The sequence below is a fragment of the Nerophis ophidion genome, linkage group LG07 (assembly GCF_033978795.1).
Source record: "Nerophis ophidion isolate RoL-2023_Sa linkage group LG07, RoL_Noph_v1.0, whole genome shotgun sequence".
Taxonomy (NCBI): Eukaryota; Metazoa; Chordata; class Actinopteri; order Syngnathiformes; family Syngnathidae; genus Nerophis; species Nerophis ophidion.
This window is the reverse complement of record NC_084617.1, coordinates 15046543-15073516: the sequence shown is the minus strand read 5'-3', so window position 1 is coordinate 15073516 and position 26974 is coordinate 15046543. Positions and strand designations below refer to the sequence as shown.

General features: G+C 38.3%; 2 protein-coding genes across 4 annotated transcripts in view; both read left to right on the top strand.

The window, feature by feature from the left end:
- Window positions 1-4740, top strand: part of ppp1r1b (protein phosphatase 1, regulatory (inhibitor) subunit 1B) — an 85276-nt gene extending 80536 nt beyond the window's left edge. For both annotated transcript variants that reach the window (XM_061905413.1, XM_061905414.1), the window contains exon 6: window positions 1397-4740. In XM_061905413.1, the coding sequence (XP_061761397.1) occupies window positions 1397-1560 (164 nt within the window). In that variant the 3' untranslated portion in view covers window positions 1561-4740. The remainder of the gene's footprint in view (window positions 1-1396) is intronic.
- Window positions 4741-6347: 1607 nt separating this feature from the next.
- stard3 (StAR related lipid transfer domain containing 3) overlaps window positions 6348-26974 on the top strand; it is a 38862-nt gene continuing 18235 nt past the window's right edge. Inside the window, exons 1-4 of one of the 2 annotated variants that reach the window (XM_061905409.1) lie at window positions 6348-6437; window positions 6640-6695; window positions 24913-25135; window positions 25201-25278. In XM_061905409.1, the coding sequence (XP_061761393.1) occupies window positions 6363-6437; window positions 6640-6695; window positions 24913-25135; window positions 25201-25278 (432 nt within the window). In that variant the 5' untranslated portion in view covers window positions 6348-6362. Of the gene's footprint in view, window positions 6438-6639; window positions 6696-21026; window positions 21412-24912; window positions 25136-25200; window positions 25279-26974 lie in introns of those variants that run through there. The other variant, XM_061905410.1, reaches the window with a different exon arrangement.

Genomic DNA, 26974 nt, shown 5'->3' with positions numbered 1-26974 from the left:
ACAAGAATTTCAGTTTATCCAGGAGAGTTTGAAGGGGAAGGGGTATGTTACCTGTAAATTTTGTAGAACAGACTTCTCCACTGAACACGGCGGCCGAACGGATATACTCATGAACGGTCAGCGAAGCACAAAGTGTCCGCAGCGCAGCATCGTTCACAACCCAGTATTATGGGCCACCTCGCAAAATGGAGACCCGATGGTGTAACTTATGCTGAGACAAAGATGGCTATGCTGATAGCTGTAAGCAATATCCCATTCTCATTTGCGGATGTCTACAACAAATCCGTAATATATGTTCCCGGATTCGGAGATCGCTCGCCAATACGCAAATGGCAGATCAAAGGTTACTCAAATAATGAAAGGTAAGTGTTGTTGTTTTTTTTTTTTGTAACCAGCAAGCACAGTACAGTTAGTAGAACAACTGTGTTTTTATTACTGTGTATTTGACAGGTGCCGTTGGAAATTCAACTATTTATTTTATTTATATATGTAATAAAATAAATATATATAGCTAGAATTCACTGAAAGTCAAGTATTTCATACATATATATATATATATATATATATATATATATATATATATATATATATATATATATATATATGTATTGGCTTCACGGTGGCAGAGGGGTTAGTGCGTCTGCCTCACAATACGAAGTTCCTGCAGTCCTGGGTTCAAATGCATGTTCTCCCCGTGAATGCGTGGGTTCCCTCCGGGTACTCCGGCTTCCTCCCACTTCCAAAGACATGCACCTGGGGATAGGTTGATTGGCAACACTAAATTGGCCCTAGTGTGTGAATGTGAGTGTGAATGTTGTCTGTCTATCTGTGTTGGCCCTGCGATGAGGTGGCGACTTGTCCAGTGTGTACTCTGCCTTCCGCCCGATTGTAGCTGAGATAGGCGCCAGTGCCCCCCGCGACCCCGAAAGGGAATAAGCGGTACAAAATGGATGGATATACATATATATATATATATATATATATATATATATATATATATATATATATATATATATATATATATATATATATATATATATATATATATATATATATATATATATTTGAAATAATTGAGTTGGTGAATTATAGTCCTCTCTTAACCACGCCTCCCAAAATCCAAGGTCTCAAGTTTGGCAAGTATGATTGACGTTCACAAATGCATTTACAAGCAAACGGGATTCCTGTTTTAAATATGATCAGTAAGCAAAAAAAAAGGGTGTATTCTTCCTTCAGGTTTGTGTGAGTGGTGGTGACCTTTAACCTTTTTTACCCTTTATTTTATGTTTCCCAAATGTCCTTAAGACTAAACTCTTGTTTTAATGTGCTGTGTATACTCCTGACAATAATAAAACCTACTTTCTGCTTTTTGACACTCGCACTTTTCCTCCTCCAGACCACCAGGAGGTGGTGACCCCCGACCAATCAGAAGCCACCTACGGCGCGAAGGAAACGGACAAGCTCGTCAACCAATCACAGGCGGGGGCGGGACTAGATATGGAAGAGGGCGGTGAAGAAAAGGATGCGTTCAAGGGACGGTCTGAGGAGAAGGATAACTGAGAGAGAGAAAGGAGGTTGTGTGGTATTTGATGAGGGAGTAACACAAGGAGGAAAGAGGGTACCATGTTGTCATGACTGAGAAAGGCGAGTTTGTCCAGGTGAGGTCGGAGGTCGGAGGTCGTCCCCTAATGATGATGATGAGGTCGGGGGGGCTTTGACCTCACATTCACGCAAGGACAATTCCTTCTGCCGTCATGCCTCTTTCTGCACGCCGCAGCTAAAACGCTCCTTCAAATGTTTAAATCAAACCTTTTTAACTGTCCTTCAAGTGCAAAAAGAAGTAAAAAAGTTTGAAAAAAAACTTTTAAAAATAGTTCGACTTTGAAGGAGACTTTTTTTTCCCCAGAGAAATAGTGGAATTTGGAATGGTGGGTTTGCCTTTAGAGCAGTGGTTCTTAGCCTGGGTTTGATCCAACCCTAGGGGTTCGGTGAGTCGGCCTCAGGGGTTCGGCGGAGGTCAAAACACACCCGACTCATCGTGTAAATAAAAACTTCTCCCTATCGGCGTATTACGGACACGGCAACAGATGTGTTGGTTTTGTTGTTTGAACAAGGTGATGTTCATGCACGGTTCATTTTGTGTACCAGTAAAAAAAAAACAGGGTAACACTTTAGTATGGGGAACATATACTCACCATTAATTAGTTGCTTATTAACATGCAAATTAGTAACATTTTGTATCTTAACTAGTCATTATTAAGGCCTTATTATAACCCTAACCCTCTAACCCTGTCCCTAACCAAATAACTGTAAATTAAGTCTTTGTGGCTTAGACTATGTCCCCCTAGTGTCTAAATAACTCTAAATTGGTCATGATCTGTGGTCTGGATTATGTTTGTTATTTTTTGTTAGTTTTTGGACTCTTTTGGTTCCTGTTTGCGCTCCCTTGTTTTGTTTGGTTACACTCTCCTGAAGGAAAAAATAAAGTACTATATAATCTAGTCTTATGCCGATTTATGATCATTCTGTCATGACGGAGGGGTCGCAGCTTACTGCGAGGTTTGTTTTCCCGGGATGCAAATGGACTATTCCGGACAAGGCTTGCAGGTAGGAACATATTTATTAACTCGATAAATCTTGGCAGGCCATGAGGTAAACAAACATAAACTATGGCGTGGAACAAACACAAAACTGTGGCTTTGAACAAACACGAAACTGTGGCGAGAAATAAACAAGACTTACGTGGACACGGCATGAATCGAGCAACACGAACTGTTGTATCGCATGAAAACAAGCAATGACGCCAGGCCGACTGACTGGCAAAGACAGGCTTAAATAAGGGTCTGGATTAGAAACGGGTGCGCGGTCCGAACACCAGAGGCAGGGATAAAATCATAAGTTGGCATGGTAACCAAAAAAAAAAGGGAGCGCCAACAGGAACTAAAAGAGTCCAAAAACTAACAAAAAAATAACAAAAACATAATCCAGACCACAGATAATGACAAAAGTAAGTCTTTGTTACGTAGAATATGTTCCCTATACTAAAGTGTTACCAAAAACAGATAACTTTGTCTTGAATTTGAAAAAATATATATATACATATATATTTTTAACTACTACGGGTTCGGTGAATGCGCATATGGAACTGGTGGGGTTCGATACCTCCAACAAGGTTAAGAACCACTGCCCTACTGTCCAAATAACTCTAAATTTGTCATGATCTGTGGTCTGGATTATGTTTGTTATTGTTTGTTAGTTTTTGGACTCTTTTAGTTCCTGTTTGGGCTACCTTGTTTTGTTTGGTTACACTCTCCTAAAGGAATGAATAAAGTACTATCTAATCTAATTTAATGCCGATTTATGATCATTCTGTCATGACGGAGGGGTCGCAGTTTACTGCGAGGTTTGTTCTCCCGCGATGCAAATGAACTATTCCGGACAAGGCTTGCAGGTAGGAACATATTTATTAACTTGATAAATCTTAACAGGGCATGAGGTAAACAAACATCAACTATGGCGTGGAACAAACACAAAACTGTGGCATGAAACAAACCAACATAAACTATGGCTTCGAACAAACACGAAACTGTGGCAAGAAATAAACAAGACTTACATGGACACAGCATAAATCGAGCAACACGAACTGTGGTATCGCATGAAAACAAGCAATGACACCAGGCCAACTGACTGGCAAAGACAGGCTTAAATAAGGGTCTGGATTAGAAACGGGTGCGCGGTCCGAACACCAGAGGCAGGGATAAAATCATAAGTCGGCATGGTAACCATACAAAAAAGGGAGTGTAAACAGGAACTAAAAGAGTCAGAAAAAAATTACAAAAACATAATCCAGACCACAGATAATAAAAAAATGAAGTCTTTGTTACTTAGAATATGTTCCCTACACTAAAGTGTTACCAAAAACATATAACTTTGTCTTGAATTTGAAAAAAATATATATATATTTTTTTTCAGTAATGAAAGGTTCGGTGAATGCGCATATGAAACTGGTGGGGTTCGGTACCTCCAACAAGGTTAAGAACCACTGCTTTAGAGGTTCCAGTAAGGTATTTCGAACAGGGTCCTTTTTCTCCTCATGTGCATTTGCCGCCCTCTAGTGGCTCCGAGGCGTCACGACAATTTATCAGCTTCTGAGGGCCTAATTAAAACGGTCTAAAAATGTTTTTGTTAAATCCGTGCTTATCAGATGGTGAGTCTCTGGACAAGGAGAAATAACAAAACACGTAATAATTGTGTAGAATGAACAAACATAAGTGTGTACTTTTTAAATACGATTGCTTAATTGCGCTTTAAGGAGCGAAGCTACCTCTCAAGTCCTCCACTTCTTTTCACTTCCTTCTGTCTCAGCACTTTTGATCTATTATCTTTTTTCTTTCTTTTCCAATCCAACATCTTTCGCCACCTAAACAAGCCGTTGCCGTGGTTACCATGTGACTGACAGCTCAACAAAATAAAACTATTTTGGCTCAAATTTAACTTTTCTAAGCATTCAAGAGCTGAAGATTTAAATCTTTTTATTGTATAAAAGAACTATGAGCAGCTTATGTGTGTTTTTAAATTGTACCGGATGCCCCTTTTTTCCCATTTCCTTTTCCCTCTCCTGCTGGGTCTGATGTATAAACCAATCACTTGTTATTTTTATTCTCCATTCACTTGTTTTTCAACGTGATTGTTTTGAAGTGACCTACTGAACAACGACAAAATAAAAACACTTTTACCCTCTGCTGGTTCATTCCTTCATTGACATATACGCACTACAATAGAATAGAAGGCATGTGTTGTCCTTTCATAGGCGACAATTGTGCTGCAACATAGCAACGAATACATTTGAAGACCGTAGTTACGTATGAAAGTAAGGCATAGTAAACGCGGAAGTTAACTCATTAACTTTCTCAAAATTCCCATTAATACTAACAGTTTCTAAAAAGCACATATTAAAAATGAAGTATTGTGTTATTTAATATATATATATATATATATATATATATATATATATATACATATATATATATACATATATATATATATGTATGTATGTGTGGGAAAAATCACAAAACTACTTCATCTCTACAGAACTGTTTCATGAGGGGTTCCCTCAATCGTCAGGAGATTTTATATATATATTAGGGCTGCAAATCTTTGAGTGTCCCACGATTCGATTCAATATCGATTCTTGGGGTCACGATTCGATAATATATCGATTTTTTTCGATTCAACGCAATTCTCGATTCAAAAACGATATTTTTCCGATTCAAAACTATTCTGTGTTCATTCAATACATAGGATTTCAGCAGGATCTACCCCAGTCTGCTGACATTCAAGCAGAGTAGTATATTTTCTTAGAAAAAAGCTTTTATAATTGTAAAGGACAATGTTTTATCAACTGATTGCAATAATGTACATTTGTTTTAACTATTAAACGAACCAAAAATATGACTTATTTTATCTTTGTGAAAACATTGGACACAGTGTGTTGTCAAGCTTATGAGATGTGATGCAAGTGTAAGCCACTGTGACACTATTGTTCTTTTTTATTATTTTTATAAATGTCTAATGATAATGTCAATGAGGGATTTTTAATCACTGCTATGCTGAAATTATAACTAATATTGATACTGTTGTTGATAATATTCATTTTTGGTTCACTACTTTTGTTTTGTTCTGTGTCGTGTTTGTGTTTATCTCTCAATTGCTCTGTTTATTGCAGTTCTGAGTGTTGCTGGGTCAGGTTTGGTTTTGGAATTGGATTGCATTGTTATGGTATTGCTGTGTAGTGGTTTGTTGGATTGATAAATAAATAAATAAATGATTTTTTTTTTTAATTAGAATGATTCTGAATTGCACAACGTGAGAATCGCCATTCGTATTCGAATCAAATTTTTCCCACACCCATAATAAATCCATCCATCCCATCCATTTGCTGCCGCTTATTCCCTTTCGGGGTCGCGGGGGGCGCTGGCGCCTATCTCAGCTACAATCGGGCGGAAGGCAGGGTACACCCTGGACAAGTCGCCACCTCATCGCAGGGCCAACACAGATAGACAGACAACATTCACACTCACATTCACACACTAGGGCCAATTTAGTGTTGCCAATCAACCTATCCCCAGGTGCATGTCTTTGGAAGTGGGAGGAAGCCGGAGTACCCGGAGGGAACCCACGCATTCACGGGGAGAACATGCAAACTCCATATATAATTATGGATTAAAAAAAATAAATTTGCATCGTAATGAGATACTTTTTGATATACATATGTAATAGTGTGATGATGTTGCGCTATATTATAAACGAGACAGGGTGTTAATGTTTTATTTTGAAATATTGGTTTTATTTTGAAGACCCGAATGTCCGGTACAGGAAGTGACTTTGCGGTTTTTTCCGTTATTTACTTTCTCTTCTTTCGGACTTTTGATGAGCAGGTAATAGTTCTTCAATGCTCCGTGTTTCTTAGTGTAAATATTATTTCGAAACTTTTATAATACTTTAAAAGTTAAAACATTAATCTTGTAGGCATAAGTGATGTGTTGTTTTAAGTATTTTTATGCACAATGTTGTTAAGTAAGGATTAGAGCGCCCATTGTTTGAAATGTTTGGTCATATTTACGCATGGTATTTACGCAGGTATCACTCCGCCAGAAAGTAGAGACCTGTGTATGTGTTTCGTGTTTCCAACACAGGTATGTGGATTTGTGCATTATTATTAATCTTTTTGTGATAAAACGTTTTTTTTAATGTAATATAAATTATTATTTTTATATGAATGAATGTTGTTTACTTTCTCTTTCTTTCCGACTTTTGATGAGGTGGTATCACTCCGCCAGCGAGTAGAGACCTTTGTATGGGTTTCGTTTTTCCAACACAGTTAGGTGGCCAATAAATGATGAAACGACGGAATGGTGGAGTGTCATTATTTTTTTTTTTTTTTTTAAACTACACAACGCAGAATAAGACTCACTACACATATCCCCCCAAAAATGTTCCCCCCTCAAAAATGTTTTCCCCTCATGTCCCTTTAGGTCAGGGCTGTCCAAAGTGCGGGCCGCAGCGTATCATTTGCCGGCCCGCCACATTCTGCAAAATTGATAGTATTGTAAAAAAAAAAAGGAATGAGGTGAAATCTAATGAGAAAAAATGGCAATGTTGATACAAAGCTGCCATGCAGGCAGTTTTTTTTTCCTTTTGACTTTATTTTCTTTTTTTTCCATTGCTCAAAAAAAATCATTACTCAAAAATTATCACTTTAAAATGATTTATGTGGAAAAAATATTGCATATGTTGTGTGGTTGCCATACGTACATATAAAAACATACAAGTTTTGACAAAAGAGTATAAAACAAACGGAATGATCGAGTGTCTTTGATTAAAAAACAAAACTACACTAAGACTCACTAAACATATCAGGGGTCAGAGGTGTCCAAAGTGCAGCCCGGGGGCCATTTGCGGCCCGCAGCTAATCGTTTACCGGCCCGCCACACATTCTGCAAAAATTGAAAAATTGATAGTATTGCAAAACTTAAAAAAAACATAAAAAAAAAGTCGAATGAGGTGAAATCTAATGAGAAAAAGTGGCAATGTTGATACAAAGCTGCCATGCAGGCATTTTTTTTCCCTTTTGTCTTTATTTTCTTTTTTTTCCATTGCTCAAAAAAAAAGAAAAAAATCAATGCTATAATGAATTGTTACTTAAAAATTATCACTTTAAAAGGATTTATGTGGAAAAAATATTGCATATGTTGTGTGGTTGCCATACGTACATATAAAAACATTAAAGTTTTGACAAAAGAGCATAAAACAAACGGAATGGTGGAGTGTCTTTAATAAAAAAGAAAAAACTACACAATGCAGAATAAGACTCACTACACATATCTAAAAAAAAAATGTTCGCCCCCCAACCCCCAAAAAATGTTTTCCCCCATGTCCCATTAGGTCAGGGGTGTCCAAAGTGCGGCCCGGGGGCCATTTGCGGCGCGGGGGCCATTTGCGGCCCGCAGCTAATCGTTTACCGGCCCGCCACACATTCTGCAAAATTGATAGAATTGCAAAAATTAAAAAAAACATTTAAAAAAATTGGAATGAGGTGAAATCTAATGAGAAAAAGTGGCAATGTTGATACAAAGCTGCCGTGCAGGCAGTTTTTTTTTCCTTTTGACTTTATTTTCTTTTTTTTCCATTGCTCAAAAAAAAAAAGGACAAAAAAAATCTATGTTATAACGAATTATTACTTAAAAAGTATCACTTTAAAATGACTTATGTGGAAAAAATATTGCATATGTTGTGTGGTTGCCATATAAAAACATACAAGTTTTGACAAAAGAGCATAAAACAAACGGAATGGTGGAGTGTCTTCAATTAAAAAAAAAAAAAAAAAAAACTACACAACGCAGAATAAGACTCACTACACATATTTAAAAAAAAATGTTCCCCCCCTCAACATTTTTTCCCTCATGTCCCTTTAGGTCAGGGGTGTCCAAAGTGCGGCCCGCAGCTAATCGTTTACCGGCCCGCCACACATTCTGCAAAATTGATAGTATTGCAAAAATTAAAAAAAACGTTTAAATGAAGTGGAATGAGGTGAAATGTAATGAGAAAAAGTGGCAATGTTGATACAAAGCTGCCATGCAGGCAGTTTTTTTTCCCATTTGTCTTTATTTTTTCTTTTTTTTCCCCTTGCTCAAAAAAAAAGGGGAAAAAAATGTATGTTATTATGAATTATTACTTAAAAATTATCATTTTGAAATGATTTATGTGGAAAAAATATTGCATATGTTGTGTGGTTGCCATATAAAAACATCACAATTTTGACAAAAGAGCATAAAACAAACAGAATGGTGGAGTGTCTTTAATTAAAAGAAACAAAAAAAAAACTACACAACGCAGAATAAGACTCACTAAACATATCTAAAAAAAAAAAAATGTCCCCCCCCCCCCCAATCTTTTACCCCCCATGTCACTTTAGGTCAGGGGTGTCCAAAGTGCGGCCCGCAGCTGATCGTTTACTGGCCCGCCACACATTCTGCAAAAATTGCAAAATTGATAGTATTGCAAAAATAAAATAAAAAATATATTTTTTTAAAAAGTCGAATGAGGTGAAATCTAATGAGAAAAAGTGGCAATGTTGATACAAAGCTGCCATTTTTCTTTTTGTCTTTATTTTCTTTTTTTTCCATTGCTCCAAAAAAAAAAAAAAGGACAAAAAAATCAGTTATAATGAATTAATACTGAAAAATTATCATTTTAAAATGTTTTATGTGAAAAAATATTGCAAATGTTGTTTGGTTGCCATATAAAAACATCAAAGTTTTGACAAAAGAGCATAAAACAAACAAAATAATAGTTCAAACTTAAAATCGACAGATATATCGGAAGTTGATCTTAATATTTAAGTGTTAAAAGTAAAAAACTAATAAAAATGTATCACTTTATGAGTGGGGAACCTTTCGGATCTCAAAAATGTTTAGTAGGATTTTATTTTATTTACTCCATCCATCCATTTTGTACCGCTTATTCCTCTTTGGGGTGGCGAGGGGCGCTGGTGCCTATCTCAAAAATATAAAATAATTAAAATCAATGGTGTCCTGCATTATTGATCTTTGAGGGCTTTAATTTCTAAATAAAGGAACTCTCCTGAAGGAATCAATAAAGTACTATCCATCTATCAATCTATCTATCTATCTATCTAAATACTGCATATTTCATTTTCACTATAAAAAACAAAGTTGTCTTTGACAGAAAAGGCATAAAACCTTATTTGTTTAACTCTATATCAACCTCAAGTTGATATAGAGATTTACTGTAAGCATTAAACAAAAAATAATAATTTGACGTATTTTTAACATTTTAGTGACTGAGACCCTCTATGGGCCCCAGGAGCCCAAAGAATAAAAAAAAAATAAAAAAATCCATATATTTTGTTATGGTTTGAAAATGAAAAATATCAGAATGGCCCCCGAATGCTTACATTTTTCCGTGTGCGGCCCCCTGTCGAAAAAGTTTGGACACCCCTGCTTTAGGGGCTCCGTAGTAATGTGTCCAAGCATGAAACATGATTTTCATTTATTGAGAAAAGTAAAAAAATATGTATTTTTTTTTTAACATCAAATATATGTTTTATTGTACTGCTTCAAATACACGTCAAATTGAAAAAAATATATATAAGTATACATGAAAACAATAAAGACATTCAACACGTAAAAGTTATTGTCAAAAAACACAAACACCGAGCATACAATGTTTACATTTAAAAAGGTTTTCAATCAATCAATCAATGTTTACTTATATAGCCCTAAATCACTAGTGTCTCAAAGGGCTGCACAAACCACCACGACATCCTCGGTAGGCCCACATAAGGGCAAGGAAAACTCACACCCAGTGGGACATCGGTGACAATAATGACCCAGTGGGACGTCGGTGACAATGATGACTATGAGAACCTTGGAGAGGAGGAAAGCAATGGATGTCGAGCGGGTCTAACATGATACTGTGAAAGTTCAATCCACAATGGATCCAACACAGTCGCGAGAGTCCAGTCCAAAGCGGATCCAACACAGCAGCGAGAGTCCCGTTCACAGCGGAGCCAGCAGGAAACCATCCCAAGCGGAGGCGGATCAGCATCGCAGAGATGTCCCCAGCCGATACACAGGCAAGCAGTACATGGCCACCGGATCGGACCGGACCCCCTCCACAAGGGAGAGTGGGACATAGAAGAAAAAGAAAAGAAACGGCAGATCAACTGGTCTAAAAAGGGAGTCTATTTAAAGGCTAGAGTATACAAATGAGTTTTAAGGTGAGACTTAAATGCTTCTACTGAGGTGGCATCTCGAACTGTTACCGGGAGGGCATTCCAGAGTACTGGAGCCCGAACGGAAAATGCTCTATAGCCCGCAGACTTTTTTTGGGCTTTGGGAATCACTAACAAGCCGGAGTCCTTTGAACGCAGATTTCTTGCCGGGACATATGGTACAATACAATCGGCAAGATAGGATGGAGCTAGACCGTGTAGTATTTTATACGTAAGTAGTAAAACCTTAAAGTCACATCTTAAGTGCACAGGAAGCCAGTGCAGGTGAGCCAGTACAGGCGTAATGTGATCAAACTTTCTTGTTCTTGTCAAAAGTCTAGCAGCCGCATTTTGTACCAACTGTAATCTTTTAATGCTAGACATGGGGAGACCCGAAAATAATACGTTACAGTAGTCGAGGCGAGACGTAACAAACGGATGGATAATGATCTCAGCGTCTTTAGTGGACAAAATGGAGCGAATTTTAGCGATATTACGGAGATGAAAGAAGGCCGTTTTAGTAACGCTTTTAATGTGTGCCTCAAAGGAGAGAGTTGGGTCGAAGATAATACCCAGATTCTTTACCGTGTCGCCTTGTTTAATTGTTCTGTTGTCAAATGTTAGAGTTGTATTATTAAATAGAGTTCGGTGTCTAGCAGGACCGATAATCAGCATTTCCGTTTTTTTGGCGTTGAGTTGCAAAAAGTTAGCGGACATCCATTGTTTAATTTCATTAAGACACGCCTCCAACTGACTACAATCCGGCGTGTTGGTCAGCTTTAGGGGCATGTACAGTTGGGTGTCATCAGCATAACAGTGAAAGCTAATACCGTATTTGCGTATGATGGTCTGACATACCAATTCGTGTTTTGATACGTTCTAATAAAATATTATGATCGACGGTATCGAAAGCAGCGCTAAGATCGAGGAGCAGCAACATAGATGACGCATCAGAATCCATCGTTAGCAATAGATCATTAGTCATTTTTGCGAGGGCTGTCTCCGTGGAGTGATTTGCCCTGAAACCGGATTGAAAGGTTTCACATAGATTGTTAGACGCTAAGTGTTCATTTAACTGCTCCGCAAGAATTTTTTCGAGGATTTTTGAAATAAAGGGAAGGTGAGACACCGGTCGGTAGTTTACCATGAGGTCAGGATCGAGGTTAGGTCTTTTAAGAAGAGGATGAATAACCGCTTTTTTGAATGCTAGGGGAACAGTGCCCGAGGAGAGTGATAAGTTTATAATATTTAGCACTGATGGACCTAATAATACAAAAAGCTCCTTGATCAGTTTCCCAGGAAGAGGGTCAAGTAAACATGTTGTCTGTTTTATTCCATTTACACGTTGTAACAATTCCTCTAATGTTATTTCCTCAAAACGAGAGAAACTATTTTGGAGGGCAGTATCCGCCGCGTATACCATCGTATCAGTGTTAATAGAACCCCGTTGTAGCTGGGACGCATTGTCTTTAATCTCCTTTCTAATGACTTCAATTTTCTTACTAAAGAATTGCATAAAGTCATCAGCTGAGTGGGTTGAGCTACTGGAAGGGGTCCCTTGTTGGGTTAGCGATGCTACCGTACTAAACAAAAATTTAGGATCGTTTTTATTACGGTGGATGAGATTTGAGTAATATTTAGCTTTAGCTAAGGTAAGCATGCGTTTATAAGTTATTAAACCATCACTCCATGCTTGATGGTGCACCTCAAGTTTAGTCGTGCGCCATTTGCGTTCCAGCTTTCTACATAATAATTTCTGAGCTCTAGTTTCTTCTGTAAATCACGGGGTGCGCTTTTTTGGAGCCTTTTTTAACTTTAGCGGTGCTATGTTATCAATGGTTTCGCGCAGGGCAGCGTTAAAGTTGTTAGTGAGGTTATCAATAGAGCCCACATATTTTGGGAATGGTGCCATTACCGAGGGCAGTAGGTCAGCAAGAGTTGTCGTTGTGGCCGTATTAATGTTGCGGCTGCTATAGCAGTTATTATTATTATTAGTTTGACGAACATGCGTCTGAACCTCGAATTTTATAAGGTAATGATCGGACAATACTTTAGTATACGGGAGTATTGTAACTTTGGAAACGGTGATGCCCCTGACAAGCACTAGGTCTATCGTATTACCGTTGCGATGCGTGGGTTCATTTATTATTTGTGTGAGACCACAGCTATCAATTACAGTCTGGAGCGCTACGCACAGTGGGTCCGATGGGGTATTCATATGGATATTAAAGTCCCCCATTATGATTATATTATCGGCGTGTGTCACTAGATCAGCAACAAACTCTGAGAATTCATTGATAAAGTCCGAATAGGGCCCTGGGGGGCGGTAGATAACAGCCAGGTGTAGAGGCAGCGGTGTGACAGACCTCATAGTAAGCACCTCAAACGATTTATATTTATTATTTATGTTAGGACTAAGGTTAAAGTTTTCGTTGTATATTAGTGCGACCCCCCCACCCCTTTTAAGCGGACGGGCAATATGCGCATGTGTAAAGTTAGGAGGACATGCCTCATTTAGCGCAAAAAAGTCGTTTGGTTTAAGCCAGGTTTCGCTGAGACCGATAACGTTAAGATTGTTGTCTCTGATAATATCATTAACTAATAACATTTTGGGAGACAATGATCTTATGTTTAAAAAAACTATATTATAGGTAGTGGGCTGTTTCAGGGAATTTTTGATCAAATTATCCGTAGTAGCAATATTGATAATAGTTTTGATGATATTACTATTTTAATTGAATAATTTAGTGTTTTAAACTCAATGTTGTTGTTTTTATAACCTTTATTTATACATTTCAACTTTTACAAGCAGACAAGAAACAATAATAATAAAAAAAATACAAAAACAGTACAAAACAGCGCCAGGGGGTGAGAAAAGATTTTTTTTTTTTTTTAACTTTTATTTATAAATTTCAACATTTACGAACAAACAGACGGGAAACAATAATCAAAATAAGTACAAAAACAGTACAGAATAAGACAGCGCCACGGGGTTGTAAATTCAAAGTAACTAAAATAGAATACACACAAACACATACATATATATATATATATATATATATATATATATATATATATATATATATATATATATATATGTATATCCATCCATCCATCCATCCATTTTCTACCGCTTATTCCCTTTTGGGTTCGCGGGGAGCGCTGGCGCCTATCTCAGTTACAATCGGGCGGAAGGCGGGGTACACCCTGGACAAGTCGCCACCTCATCGCAGGGCCAACACAGATAGACAACATTCACACTCACATTCACACACTAGGGCCAATTTAGTGTTGCCAATCAACCTATCCCCAGGTGCATGTCTTTGGAAGTGGGAGGAAGCTGGAGTACCCGGAGGGAACCCACGCATTCACGGGGAGAACATGCACACTCCACACAGAAAAATCCCGAGCCTGGATTTGAACCCAGGACTGCAGGAACTTCTTATTGTGAGGCAGACGCACTAACCCCTCTTCCACCGTATATGTATGTGTGTATTCTATTTTAGTTACTTTGAATATATATATATATATATATATATATATATATATATATATATATATATATATATATATATATATATATATATGTATATGTATATGTATGTATGTGTGGGAAAAATCACAAGACTACTTCATCTCTACAGAACTGTTTCATGAGGGGTTCCCTCATGAAACAGTTCTGTAGAGATGAAGTAGCCCTGTGATTTTTCCCACACATACATATTGCGCTCTACCACGGTATTGAGCACTATTCTCTGGACAATCGAATTAAGATATATATATATATATATATATATATATATATATATATATATATATATATATATATATATATGTATATGTATATATATATATATATATATATATATATATATATATATATATATATATATATATATATATATGTATATATATATATGCTGGTAGTTCCAAAATAATACATATACATACAAGAGCTGCTGTTAGTCACAACTCCCGCATACTGACACTTCCCGCCAACTCACCCGCGCATGCGCGTTCCCAAAAACCCTTAAAGACACAGTACACTAATACAAATATCACATATAATACTATATATATATATATATATATATATATATATATATATATATATATATATTTTGTATATATATATATATATATATATATATATATATATATATATATATATATATGTGTATATAATAAACAAAGTGCGAAGCCATAGGCTCACTCAATTTCAGTAAATAACTTAAATTTGGAACACAGCGTCATCGTTTTCACAGCTTTTTTGTTGTTGGAGGTCGAGAGTGTTTTAATGTAGAGTTCTAAATCTTTTTGAAAGGCAGAAAAGACAGGTCGGGTATTGAGAAACTTACATTTATGAATATAGAACTTAGCCAATAGAATAATGAGGTTGCAAAGGTAAAATTCCTTTTCAAATTTAAAAAAAAGTTAAAATCTAAGGCAATGTTTTTCAACCTTTTTTGAGCCAAGGCACATTTTTTGCATTGAAAAAATACGTAGGCACACACCACCAGCAGAAATCATTAAAAATCAAAACTCAGTTGACAGTAAAAAGTCGTTGTCGCAATTGTTGGATATGACTTTAGACCATAACCAACCATGCATCAAAATAGTTCTTCTTTCAAAGTAGGTCAACAGTCACGACTTGTCACATCACTTATTTTGAATATTTTGCTCTTTTTTCTTTGTGTAGTGTTTTAGTTCTTGTCTTGAGCTCCTATTTTAATGATTTTTTTCCTTTTTTGGTATTTTCCTGTAGCAGTATCATGTCTTCCTTTGAGCATTATTTCCCGCGTCTACTTTGTTTTAAAAATCCATAATGTTTTGGTTGTTTTTATCCTTCTTTGTGCGGACATTGTTAATTGTCATGTCATGTTCGGATGTACTTTTTGGACGTCGTCTTTGCTTCTCAGTAAGTCTTTGCTGTTGTCCAGCATTCTGTTTTTGTTTACTTTGTAGCCAGTTCAGCTTTAGTCTAGTTCTGCATACCCTTCCGTAAAGGCCTACTGAAACCCACTACAACCGACCACGCAGTCTGATAGTTTATATATCAATGATGAAATATTAACATTGCAACACATGCCAATACGGCCTTTTTAGTTTAATAAATTGCAATTTAAAATTTCCCGCAAAGTTTCTTGTTGAAAATGTCGCGGAATGATGACGCATATGATGACGTGCGTTTGTGACGTTATTGGTTGGAGGGGACATATTAGCTCAGCACCTCTTACGGCTAAAAGTCATCTCTTTTCATCGCATAATTACACAGTATTTTGGACATCTGTGTTGCTGAATATTTTACCATTTGTTCAATTAATAATGGAAACTATAAATAAGAATGCTGTTGGTGGAAAGCGGTGGATTGCAGCTGCCTTAAGCACAGAGACACAGCCTGTGTTTCTTTAACACAGAGCGGTCAAGCGAACATGTTTCTCTACGTCAACCAGCATGTTTTTAGATGGGAAAATTGTGATATTACGTCAGCTCTTACCGGAGACATCAGTGGATTATGCGTCCTCCTGCAGCAGCTGTCAAAAAAGGCAGCTGTGAGCTTGGCTCCTCGCCTTCTCTCTGAGACACTGGCGTGTTCACCGCAGCCCTCCGACTTTGAGGTATGTCTTTACAATCTCACTAAAACACTATTAAAACAATAAGCAGATAAGAGATCTTCCATAATTATCCGAGTAAATGTGTCTTACATCTGAAACGCTCACACTGCCGCCGCCCGCAGCCGTCGCTTTTTATTTTATTTTTTTGTTTTTTCTAGTCCTTCACTATCAATATCCTCATCCACGAATCTTTCATCCTCGCTCAAATTAATTGGGAAATTTTCTCTTTCTCGGTTGTTGGTGGCCATGATTGTAAACTGTGAGGAGCCCTACAACCGGTGACATCACGCGCACATCGTCTGCTACTTCCGGTAAAGGCAAGGCTTTTTTATTAGCGACCAAAAGCTGCAAACTGCATCGTCGATGTTCTCTACTAAATCTTTTCAGCAAAAATATGGCAATATCGCGAAATGATCAAGTATGACACATAGAATGGACCTGCTATCCCCGTTTAAATAAGAAAATCTCATTTTAGTAGGCCTCTAAGCTTCAATGCCTTTTCTTAGAGGCACTCACCTTTTGTTTATTTTTGGTTTAGGCATTAGACACCTTTTTACCTGCACACTGCCTCCTGCTGTTTCCGACATCTACAAAGCAATGAGCTACTGGCTGCCACCTACTGATATGGAAGAGTATTACACGGTCTAGACAGCACCGACACTCAACAACACATAATTCACAGACTATAAGTACTGGTTTGCAAAAAAATATTTTTAACCCAAATAGGTAAAATTAGATAAACTCCCACGGCACACTAGTGTGCCACGGCACAGTGGTTGATGAACACTGATCTAAGGCAGTGTTTTTCAACATTTTTTGAGCCAAGGCACATTTTTTTATCATAAAAAAAAAATACGGAGGCACACCACCAGCAGAAATGCTTAAAAAATGAAATTCCACCAGGTTGCCAAGCCTTATTTTGAGTTTATTGTTGTTTCCAGTGTGTCATGCTTTAGTTCCTGTCTTGCGCTGTTATATTGGTGATATTTCCTGTTTTGTTGGTGTTCACGCCTTCTTTTGAGTGCTATTGCCCGCACCTGGTTTGTTTTCGCATTCAAAACTATTTAAGTTGTGCATAGCCCATCCTTTGTGGGGACATTGTTGATTGTCATGTCAAGTACGGATTTGCTTTGTGGACGCCGCCTTTGCTCCACACGCTGTAAGTTTTTGCTGTCGTCAGGCATTCTGTCTTTGTTGACTTTGTAGTACTGATGGGTTGATGAGGCGTCATGTAGCGTTTCGACTCATTGCAAAACTGTATTGATACTGTGTCAGTAAATACTGACATCTGCTGGACATTAAAAATCCCTACAGGCAACCTGTGGACCGATTTAACTGACACTGACTTTGTGACCTAGTCCAGGGGTGGGCATTACGTCGATCGCGATCGACTGGTCGATCTCGGAGGGTGTGTCAGTCGATCTCAAGCCAGGCATTAAAAAATATACATAAAAATGAGCAATCATCAATCATACCAAGACTTCACTTTCGTCAGTTGTTTGACATTCTCGGCACCCGAGGATCTTGTGAGATGACGCTGGCTGCTGCGAGCTCATATTTAAGAAAAAAATCACTAACAGGGCGGACGCAGAGAAACACATTTTATTTCTAGAGACTCCGTACCTACTGTCAAAACTCTAAAGACCGACTGCACAGTTCCTGTCTTCACTATAAAAGACCTGTTTCATCCTGCCTGTGCTAACAAAATAAGAGTCTCAGAAAGCTAGCGTGCACCAGCTAGCAAGCTACGGAGTTTGATGCCAATGTATTTCTCCCCCGCCCTCAGCGACCGCTTTCTCACTTGCTTGCCCACCCGCACACTCACTGACGTCACTCACCTGCTGCCAGACATTAAAGGGCCACACACATATGCTACTCTCATAACAAAGTGTTTAAAAACGAGTATGCAAGTTGGACAAATGAGATGCCAAATCCAACCACTTTCATGTGGTATTGGACAGAAAGGAGGACTTTTTTTTTCCTCCATTTGAAAATGCGGACGTTATCAGCACCACTGTCTGATTCCAATCAATGCAAGTCATCAGAATCAAATACACCAACTTATATTCTTGTCTTCATGAAAGAAAGGAATCTATGTGTGTTAAACATGCTTGCATTATCATTAAACACCATTAACTTGTTAAAAATGTCTCTTTCATAAATAAATAAATATAAATTATAAATAGGAATGAGGTAGATCTCCTCGACTTGGTCAATTGAAAAGTAGCTCACCTGCAGAAAAAGTGTGAGCGCCCCTGACCTAGTATTTACAACAACATAAACCAAATCATTGTATTTCATTTAGGATTATTTCATATCTTCATTTAAATAAAAATATATTTGTATCTTTTTTAGATACAGTCAATAAATAATGTGAACATGATTGATTGATTGAAACGTTTATTAGTAGATTGCACAGTACAGTACATATTCCGTACAATTGACCACTAAATGGTAACACCCGAATAAGTTTTTCAACTTGTTTAAATCGGGGTCCAAGTTAATTAATTCATGGTAAAAATGTAATGGCTTTGAACAAGTGCCCTAAGGAACTCAGCTTGAAAAACTGCAGTCCTCCACTCTACCAACTGAGCTATCGAAGAGATTGGTTGTTGCTGCTTTTTATTGTAACCAATCGGATGATTTTGTGGGTGGGACAATGCTGGAAACTTTGAGAAAACAGAATGAAACGACAAGGAAATGAACACAAATACCCTTTTTTCCCGTTATATGATCAAAATATTCCCACACGGCGGAAATGATGTCCGACGACGATAAATTACAAATGACCAACGACAGAAGTGCGGCGATTCTGTTGGCAGCAGCATCTCGTTGACAGATGCGCTTCCTTTTAAACACAGTTTGGCGTGCAGACGTCAGTGCGACACAGTTCGCATATCGGTCACGTGACCAAAACAGCTCATGATCGGTCACGTGACTTTCGAAAAGCGGTACGTGCACCGACATAGAGTTTTGCTCTACGAGCTCGACGCATGCGCCGATGCATCGGACCCATCACTACTTTGTAGCCACTTCAGTTTTACTTTTATTTTACACAGCCATCCCTATGCTTCAGTGCCTTTTCCTAGCAGGACTTGCATTTTTGTTAATTTTTGGTTTAAGCGCTACATACCTTTTTACCTGCACGCTGTCTCCCGCTGTGCTCTGCATATTGGGATCACGACAAACCATCCTTGACGCGTTCCGACAACGCAATGAAGTACCTGCTGCCACCTACTGATATGGAGTATTACAAGATTACCTTGCCAAGCTCTAGACAGCAGAGGCACTAGACCTGGGGTCACCAACGCGGTGCCCGCGGGCACCAGGTAGCCTGTAAGAACCAGATGAGTCGCCCGCTGGCCTGTTCTAAAAATAGCTCAAATAGCAGGTCTTACCAGTGAGCTGCCTCTATTTTTTTTAATTTTATTTATTTACTAGCAAGCTGGTCTCGCTTTGCTCGACATTTTTAATTCTAAGAGAGACAAAACTCAAATAGAATTTGAAAATCCAAGAAAATATTTTAAAGACTTGGTCTTCACTTGCTTAAATAAACTCATTTTTTTTTAACTTTGCTTAACTTTCAGAAAGACAATTTTAAAATAAAAATACAACCTTAAAAATTATTTTAGGATTTTTAAACACATATACCTTTTTACCTTTTAAATTTTGTCCTCTTCTTTCCTGACAATTTGAATCAATGTTCAAGTAAATTTTATTTTTTTTATTGTAAAAAATAATAAATAAATTTCAATTTAATTCATTTTAGTTTCAGTTTTTTCGACAAAGAATATTTGTGAAATATTTCTTCAAACTTATTATGATTAAAATTCAAAAAAATTATTCTGGCAAATGTAGAAAATCTGTAGAATCAAATTTAAATCTTACTTCAAAGTATTTTGAATTTCTTTTAAAATTTATGTTCTGGAAAATCTAGAAGAAATAATGATTCGTCCATCCATCCATCCATCCATCATCTTCCGCTTATCCGAGGTCGGGTCGCGGGGGCAACAGCCTAAGCAGGGAAACCCAGACTTCCCTCTCCCCAGCCACTTCGTCTAGCTCTTCCCGGGGGATCCCGAGGCGTTCCCAGGCCAGCCGGGAGACATAGTCTTCCCAACGTGTCCTGGGTCTTCCCCGTGGCCTCCTACCGGTTGGACGGTCCAATTCGTTATTCTAACAGAGTGCATATTGGATTTTAACCTATTTAAAACATGTCATCAAAAATATATATTTATTGTGAGGAATCATTAAGATGATCAGTGTTCCCACAAAGATAAATATCATTAATTATTAATAATAACATAGAGTTAAAGGTGAATTGAGCAAATTGGCTATTTCTGGCAATTTATTTAAGTGTGTATCAAACTGGTAGCCCTTCGCATTAATCAGTACCCAAGAAGTAGATCTTGGATTAAAAAAGGCTGGTGACCCCTGCACTAGACAATGGCACATTATTATGATTATAGATTTGCAAAAAATATTTTTTGGACCAATTAGGGGAAGTTGCATAGTTTCCCACGGCTCACCAGACAATATGGCACACTAGTGTGCCGCGGCACAGTGGTTGAAAAACACAGCTCTAAGGCATGCTTCTCTGTTTGCTGACGAAAGCGGAAGTGATCATTGGCTGGAAGATTTGGCCATGGCAGTTTTTGTCGTGCTGGGTTTTTCTCTCCTTAAGTTCTCCTGTGTGTTAAAAATGATTCGGCATTTTTAAACCTCCATCGCTCTTTTATCAACTTTACATACAAATCTATTGAAATGATAACGACGTCGGTTTAATATGGAAGTATTTCTATGTTTACGCCGAACATTTGTGCCGAATCTGGCCCTCCGTAAACTCGATCGTAACTTTACTTGAGTGCCAGCGTCATGGCGACGTGATCACGTGACCGGCGGCAAGCACCGGGGCTTATCTTGACGTGATTTGTGCTCTTTGAAAAGCTCCGACTCTTTGGCCGGAAGACTTTGCATGGCGATGATGAAGCGGTAAAACAAGTAAGTTAAAAACACTCCACGTTTTGGGAATGTGTGACGTGACAGAAAGAATGCGAGCTACTGGCAATATTTAATATTTCCTTGGCCTTTGTGGAGCTGAGCATTAGTGTGAGGGACGGCCAGGTGTGAAACACACTTTAGCCTGTAAGCTAACTGATGGAAGCTAGCATCCTTGCTTTTTTTAAAAGTTGACAATTATGAATTCCACTACACGATTTATTCATAAACTATTATTATGTCCGCTTCTTTTAGGGAACTTTTAATGTTGCGTCTTAGCTTGCTCGCTTGCAGGTTAAATTGGCGAAGTAAATAACTTGGCCGCTTGACAGATGTTTGTTTTTGGAGCCGACCTGGAACATGTTCACTAGTAATATGTTATTTTTGTCTCATATTGAAAAGTAGCGTTAAAGTGTGTCGTTTTTAATGATTCACCAGCACAACAATGCTCTCTTTTGCTACTTGTTGTTCCTGCCAAAAGTTACGGTGGCCGATGAAGGCAAATGCGCATCACCGTCCAAACGCTGTTTAGTAGATCAGTGTTTTTCAACCACTGTGCCGCGGCACACTAGTGTGCCGTGAGCTACAGTCTGGTGTGCCGTGGGAGATTATCTAATTTCACTTATTTGGGCTAAAAATGTTTTTTAGCAAACCAGTAATTATAGTCTGCAAATGATGTGTTGTTGTTGAGTGTCGGTGCTGTCTAGAGCTCTGCAGAGTAACTGTGTAATACTCTCCATATCAGTAGGTGGCAGCAGGTAGCTAATTGCTTTGTAGATGTTTAGACAACGGGAGGCAGTATGCAGGTAAAAATGTATTTAGTGCATAAACAAAAGGTAAGTGCCCCTAAGAAAAGGCATTGAAGCTTAGGGATGGCTATGCAGAACAAAAATAAAACTGAACTGGCTACAAAGTAAACAGAATGCTGGACGACAGCAAAGACTTACTGTGGAGGAAAGATGGCTTCCACAATGTACATCCGAACATGACATGACAATGTCCCCACGATGAAGGATAAAAACAAAGTAGAAATATCGTTCAAAGGAAGACATGAAACTGCTACAGGAAAACTCAGAGGAAAAATCCACCAAAATAGGAGCGCAAGACAAGAACTAAAAGACTACACACAAGAAAACAGCTAAAAAGTCCAAATAAGTCAGGGTGTGATGTGACAGTACACCTACTCTGAGACAAGAGCTATAGTGATACATGCTTGGTTACACTTTAAAGTCGTATCCGACAATTGCGACGGCGACTTTTTACTTTCAACTGGGTTTCGTTTTTTTTAATGATTTCTGCTGGTGGTGTGCCTACGCATTTTTTTTACTCAAAAAATGTGCCCTGGCCCAAAAAAGGTTGAAAAAGACTCTAGTAGACGATATCTAAATGATTACATCGATATTTTCCTTGTTCTTCTTCCACTTACTATAACGTCGTTATTTGGGTCATTTTTGTTATTGTTTACAAAGTTAGGCAGTACGTGTCTGGATAAACAAAGGCTTTTAGGGCTAAACCCAAGTGATTTAAAGGCCTACTGAAATGAGATTTTCTTATTTAAACGGGGATAGCAGGTCCATTCTATGTGTCATACTTGATCATTTTGCGATATTGCCATATTTTTGCTGAAAGGATTTAGTAGAGAACGTCGACGATAAAGTTCGCAACTTTTGGTCGCTAATAAAAAAGCTTTGCTTGTACCGGAAGTAGCAGACAATGTGCGCGTGACGTCACGGTTTGTGGAGCTCCTCACATCTGAACATTGTTCACAATCATGGCCACTAGCAGCGAGAGCGATTCGAACCGAGAAAGCGACGATATCCCCATTAATTTGAGCGAGGATGAAAAATTCGTGGATGAGGAAATTTAGAGTAAAGGACTAGGAAGGAAAAAAAAAGGAGATGCAGTGGGAGCGATTCAGATGTTATCAGACACATTTACTAGGATAATTCTGGAAAATCTCTTATCCGCCTATTGTGTTGCAAGTGTTTTAGTGAGATTAAATAGTACCTGAAAGTCGGAGGGGTGTGGCTACAGGTGTGTTGACGCCAGAGTCTCTGAGGGAAGTCACGGCAGCTGCAGCAGGACAAAAGCTCCGCTGATGTCTCCGGTAAGAGGCGAATTATTACCACAATTTTCTCACTGAAAACTGCTAGTTGACATGTAGTCGGGATCCATGTTCGCTTGACCGCTCTGATTCATAGTAAAGCTTCATTTTCGCAAATTTTAAACAAGGAAACACCGCCTGTGTTTTTGTGGCTAAAGGCTAAAAGCTTCCCACCTCCATCTTTCTACTTTGACTTCTACATCATTAATTGAACAAATTGCAAAAGATTCAGCAACACAGATGTCCAAAATACTGTGTAATTATGTGATTAAATCAGACTACGTATAGCTTGGATCAGGCTGGAAAATAATGTCTGCTACAACCCGAGACGTCAAACGCACGCGTCATCATATGCGTCATCATACGCGTCATCAAACCGCGACGTTTTCAACACGACACTTCGCGGGAAATTTAAAATTGCAATTTAGTAAACTAAAAAGGCCGTATTGGCATGTGTTGCAATGTTAATATTTCATCATTGATATATAAACTATCAGACTGTGTGGTCGGTAGTAGTGGGTTTCAGTAGGCCTTTAAAACAATGACTTACTGTACAATGTCTGCTCTCACTGGGATACCAACTAATGGGATGTTAATATCATCCCGTTTAGAGTAAGAATGAATCTTGATCCTCACAAAGGCAGAACAAAACAAGGTGTCGCAAACAGGCATTTTCTCGTGTCTTTCTCGCCATCTACGGGTCTAAGTTGGATGCCAAAGTTAACAAACATCTCGGTTTATGGCCACAACATTTCCCTATCCAGGTGAGAGACATGATTAATAATCTATAATTTCCTCTCACTAGCTCAGAGGCGTTGTAGCAGCTTAGTATGTCAATAGCTGCACATGCTAGTTAGCAGTGAGGTCACAGCGCCGCTAGAAGTAGTCATTTGGCATTAGAGCTTTTAATAACAATGTCACTAATACTTGGTTGTTATTCAGGTCACGAAATAGATGTGGAGTATTCTTGGCCCTATTTGGATGTTTTTTATGGTCAGAAAAATTACTCCCCTTTAGCTGCATAGATACCCAGCTTGTACTTATTATTAATTAAAATTAGAATGCATAAAAAAAATAGAAAGATGTGCCTTCTTGTCCTACATAAGGATTGCGAATGGTACACAATTCCATTAAAAGTGTAATTCCGCCTTAAGTGTTTTAAATTGGCAGCAATTCCCCATTACCTATGTTTGTGTGGTTTGGGTTTAGTGTCAGTTCTACGTTTAGAGCGAGTTTATTACCATTATTGAATTTTACCAAGGCTGAATAAACTTCTTTCTGTTTGTATGCTATCTTTAACTTCACGGAGACTTGTGACACAGACAGGAAGTGAACATTTTAACAAAACTTCCCGCCCTGAGTGTCCGTGGGAAAAAAATATGATGATGTCATTGTTAAAGGTCTGCGGGAATGCCGGGCGCAGAGTACGGGGAGCTTGGGGGCAGCCTCCCCGCCATCGCCTCCCTCAACGCGTCCTACTCCACATCGCTGTCCCTCCCGTCCCAGTACATGTTGCTGCCGCTCGCCGAGCGCAAGATCATCTCGGACGTGCGACGCACCTTCTGTCTCTTTGTGACCTTTGACCTGCTCTTCATCTCCCTCCTGTGGATCATCGAACTCAACGTGAGGCCTGTTTGTTGTTTTTTTCCCCTTGCCAAGTGTTTGACTGCTGTGGGCCGTGTTTGCAGATCTCCAACACCATCTGGGACAGCCTAGAGAAGGAGGTCATCCACTACCACTTTAGATCGTCCTTTTTTGACATCTTTGTAAGTCATCTCAGATTACAGTCAATAATGATACGTGACATTACAAGTAGAGCGCAGACCTCCAGCAACACCAGAACACGTCTCTGTGACTTGTTTGGTCGGTAATAATCAGCTCTTACACCTGTGCAAATTTGGACCCCTATCAATAAAATAACAATGGCATTCTTTTGTGCTGTAAAGATTTGAGTTTGTGCTGTTATGGGTTCAGAGTTTTTCTAAAATACATGTTCTGACTCGTGACGTCATCCAGCTCCCCTTAAACATTTGTGCTGCAAAATGTATTTTTTGTATTATAGTTTCAATGTTATTAATGTGTTCTTATTCATAAACCCAAATCGTCCCAAACGTTTGTGCTACATTTATTTAGTCCAACTATTTACGTTTTTATAGTAACTGTTATAGTTTTTATGCTATTAATGTTTTATACTTTAATGGTAAGGGCTTCACGGTGGAAGAGGGGTTAGTGCGTCTGCCTCACAATACGAAGGTCCTGCAGTCCTGGGTTCAATCCCAGGCTCGGTATATTTCTGTGTGGAGTTTGCATGTTCTCCCCGTGAACGCATGGGTTCCCTCCGGGTACTCCGGCTTCCTCCCACTTCCAAAGACATGCACCTGGGGATAAGTTGATTGGCAACACTAAATTGGCCCTAGTGTGTGAGTGTGAGTGTGAATGTTGTCTGTCTTTCTGTGTTGGCCCTGCGATGAAGTGGCGACTTGTCCAGTGTGTACCCTGCCTTCCGCCCGATTGTAGCTGAGATAGGCACCAGCGCCCCCCGTGACCCCAAAAGGGAATAAGTGGTAGAAAATGGATGGATACTTTAATGGTAATGTGTTATGTGTAACCAGCCCCACCCTAAGTACTTCCAAATGTTTGTGCTACAAAAAAGTTTTGTGTTAAAATTTTAGTTTTTATGTTATGGAGCTGGTGAGGTATACTTAAGTTATTCTCTATTATAGTTTTAATGTTAATGTGTTATTATTCATAATCAGCCCCCACTCCCCTCCTTGTTAAAACCTCCCCAAATTTGTCCAAAAACCTTTGTGCGACAAATGTTTTTTGTATAACTATTATAGTTTTTATGTTATGGAGCTAGTTAGGAATAATAACACGTTAATCACATAAAAATGATAACAGACAAAAATCTTTTCTGTTTTATCATTGTTTTTTTTTATTATTTTATCTGTATATTGTCAAGTGTTATTGGATTTTTTTGAAAGGTGCTTTAGAGTGAATGTATTAATATTACTGTTACTATAAAAAAAGAATAATAAAACGTTAACATGAAACTATGAGAAACATTTTTCAGCACAAATGTTGGGGATAATTTGGGGAGAGTTTGACAAGGTGGGGGGCCTGGATGTTTCCCTGAGATTGCCACTATATACTTGGCGGTGGGGGCGTGGCTCTGGGCATGGTCAATGACCTCATCATACATGACATGATCATTTTGATTTGCAATGATGCATATACTTTCTTTAAAAAGTCTAAACAAATGTTTTATGTATATTTAAAAAAACAAACATTTGTTTATAATTATTAATAATACCATTAATAACATTAATATTAAATGTTTTTCTTATATCATTAGAACCACAATCAGCTTTAACACAAGGAATTTGACTGGATAGACTGCTCCCTTTGTTCAATGCAGTTTCAATTGTTGCTGCTGAATTGCTTAAAAGGTAACAAATAGAT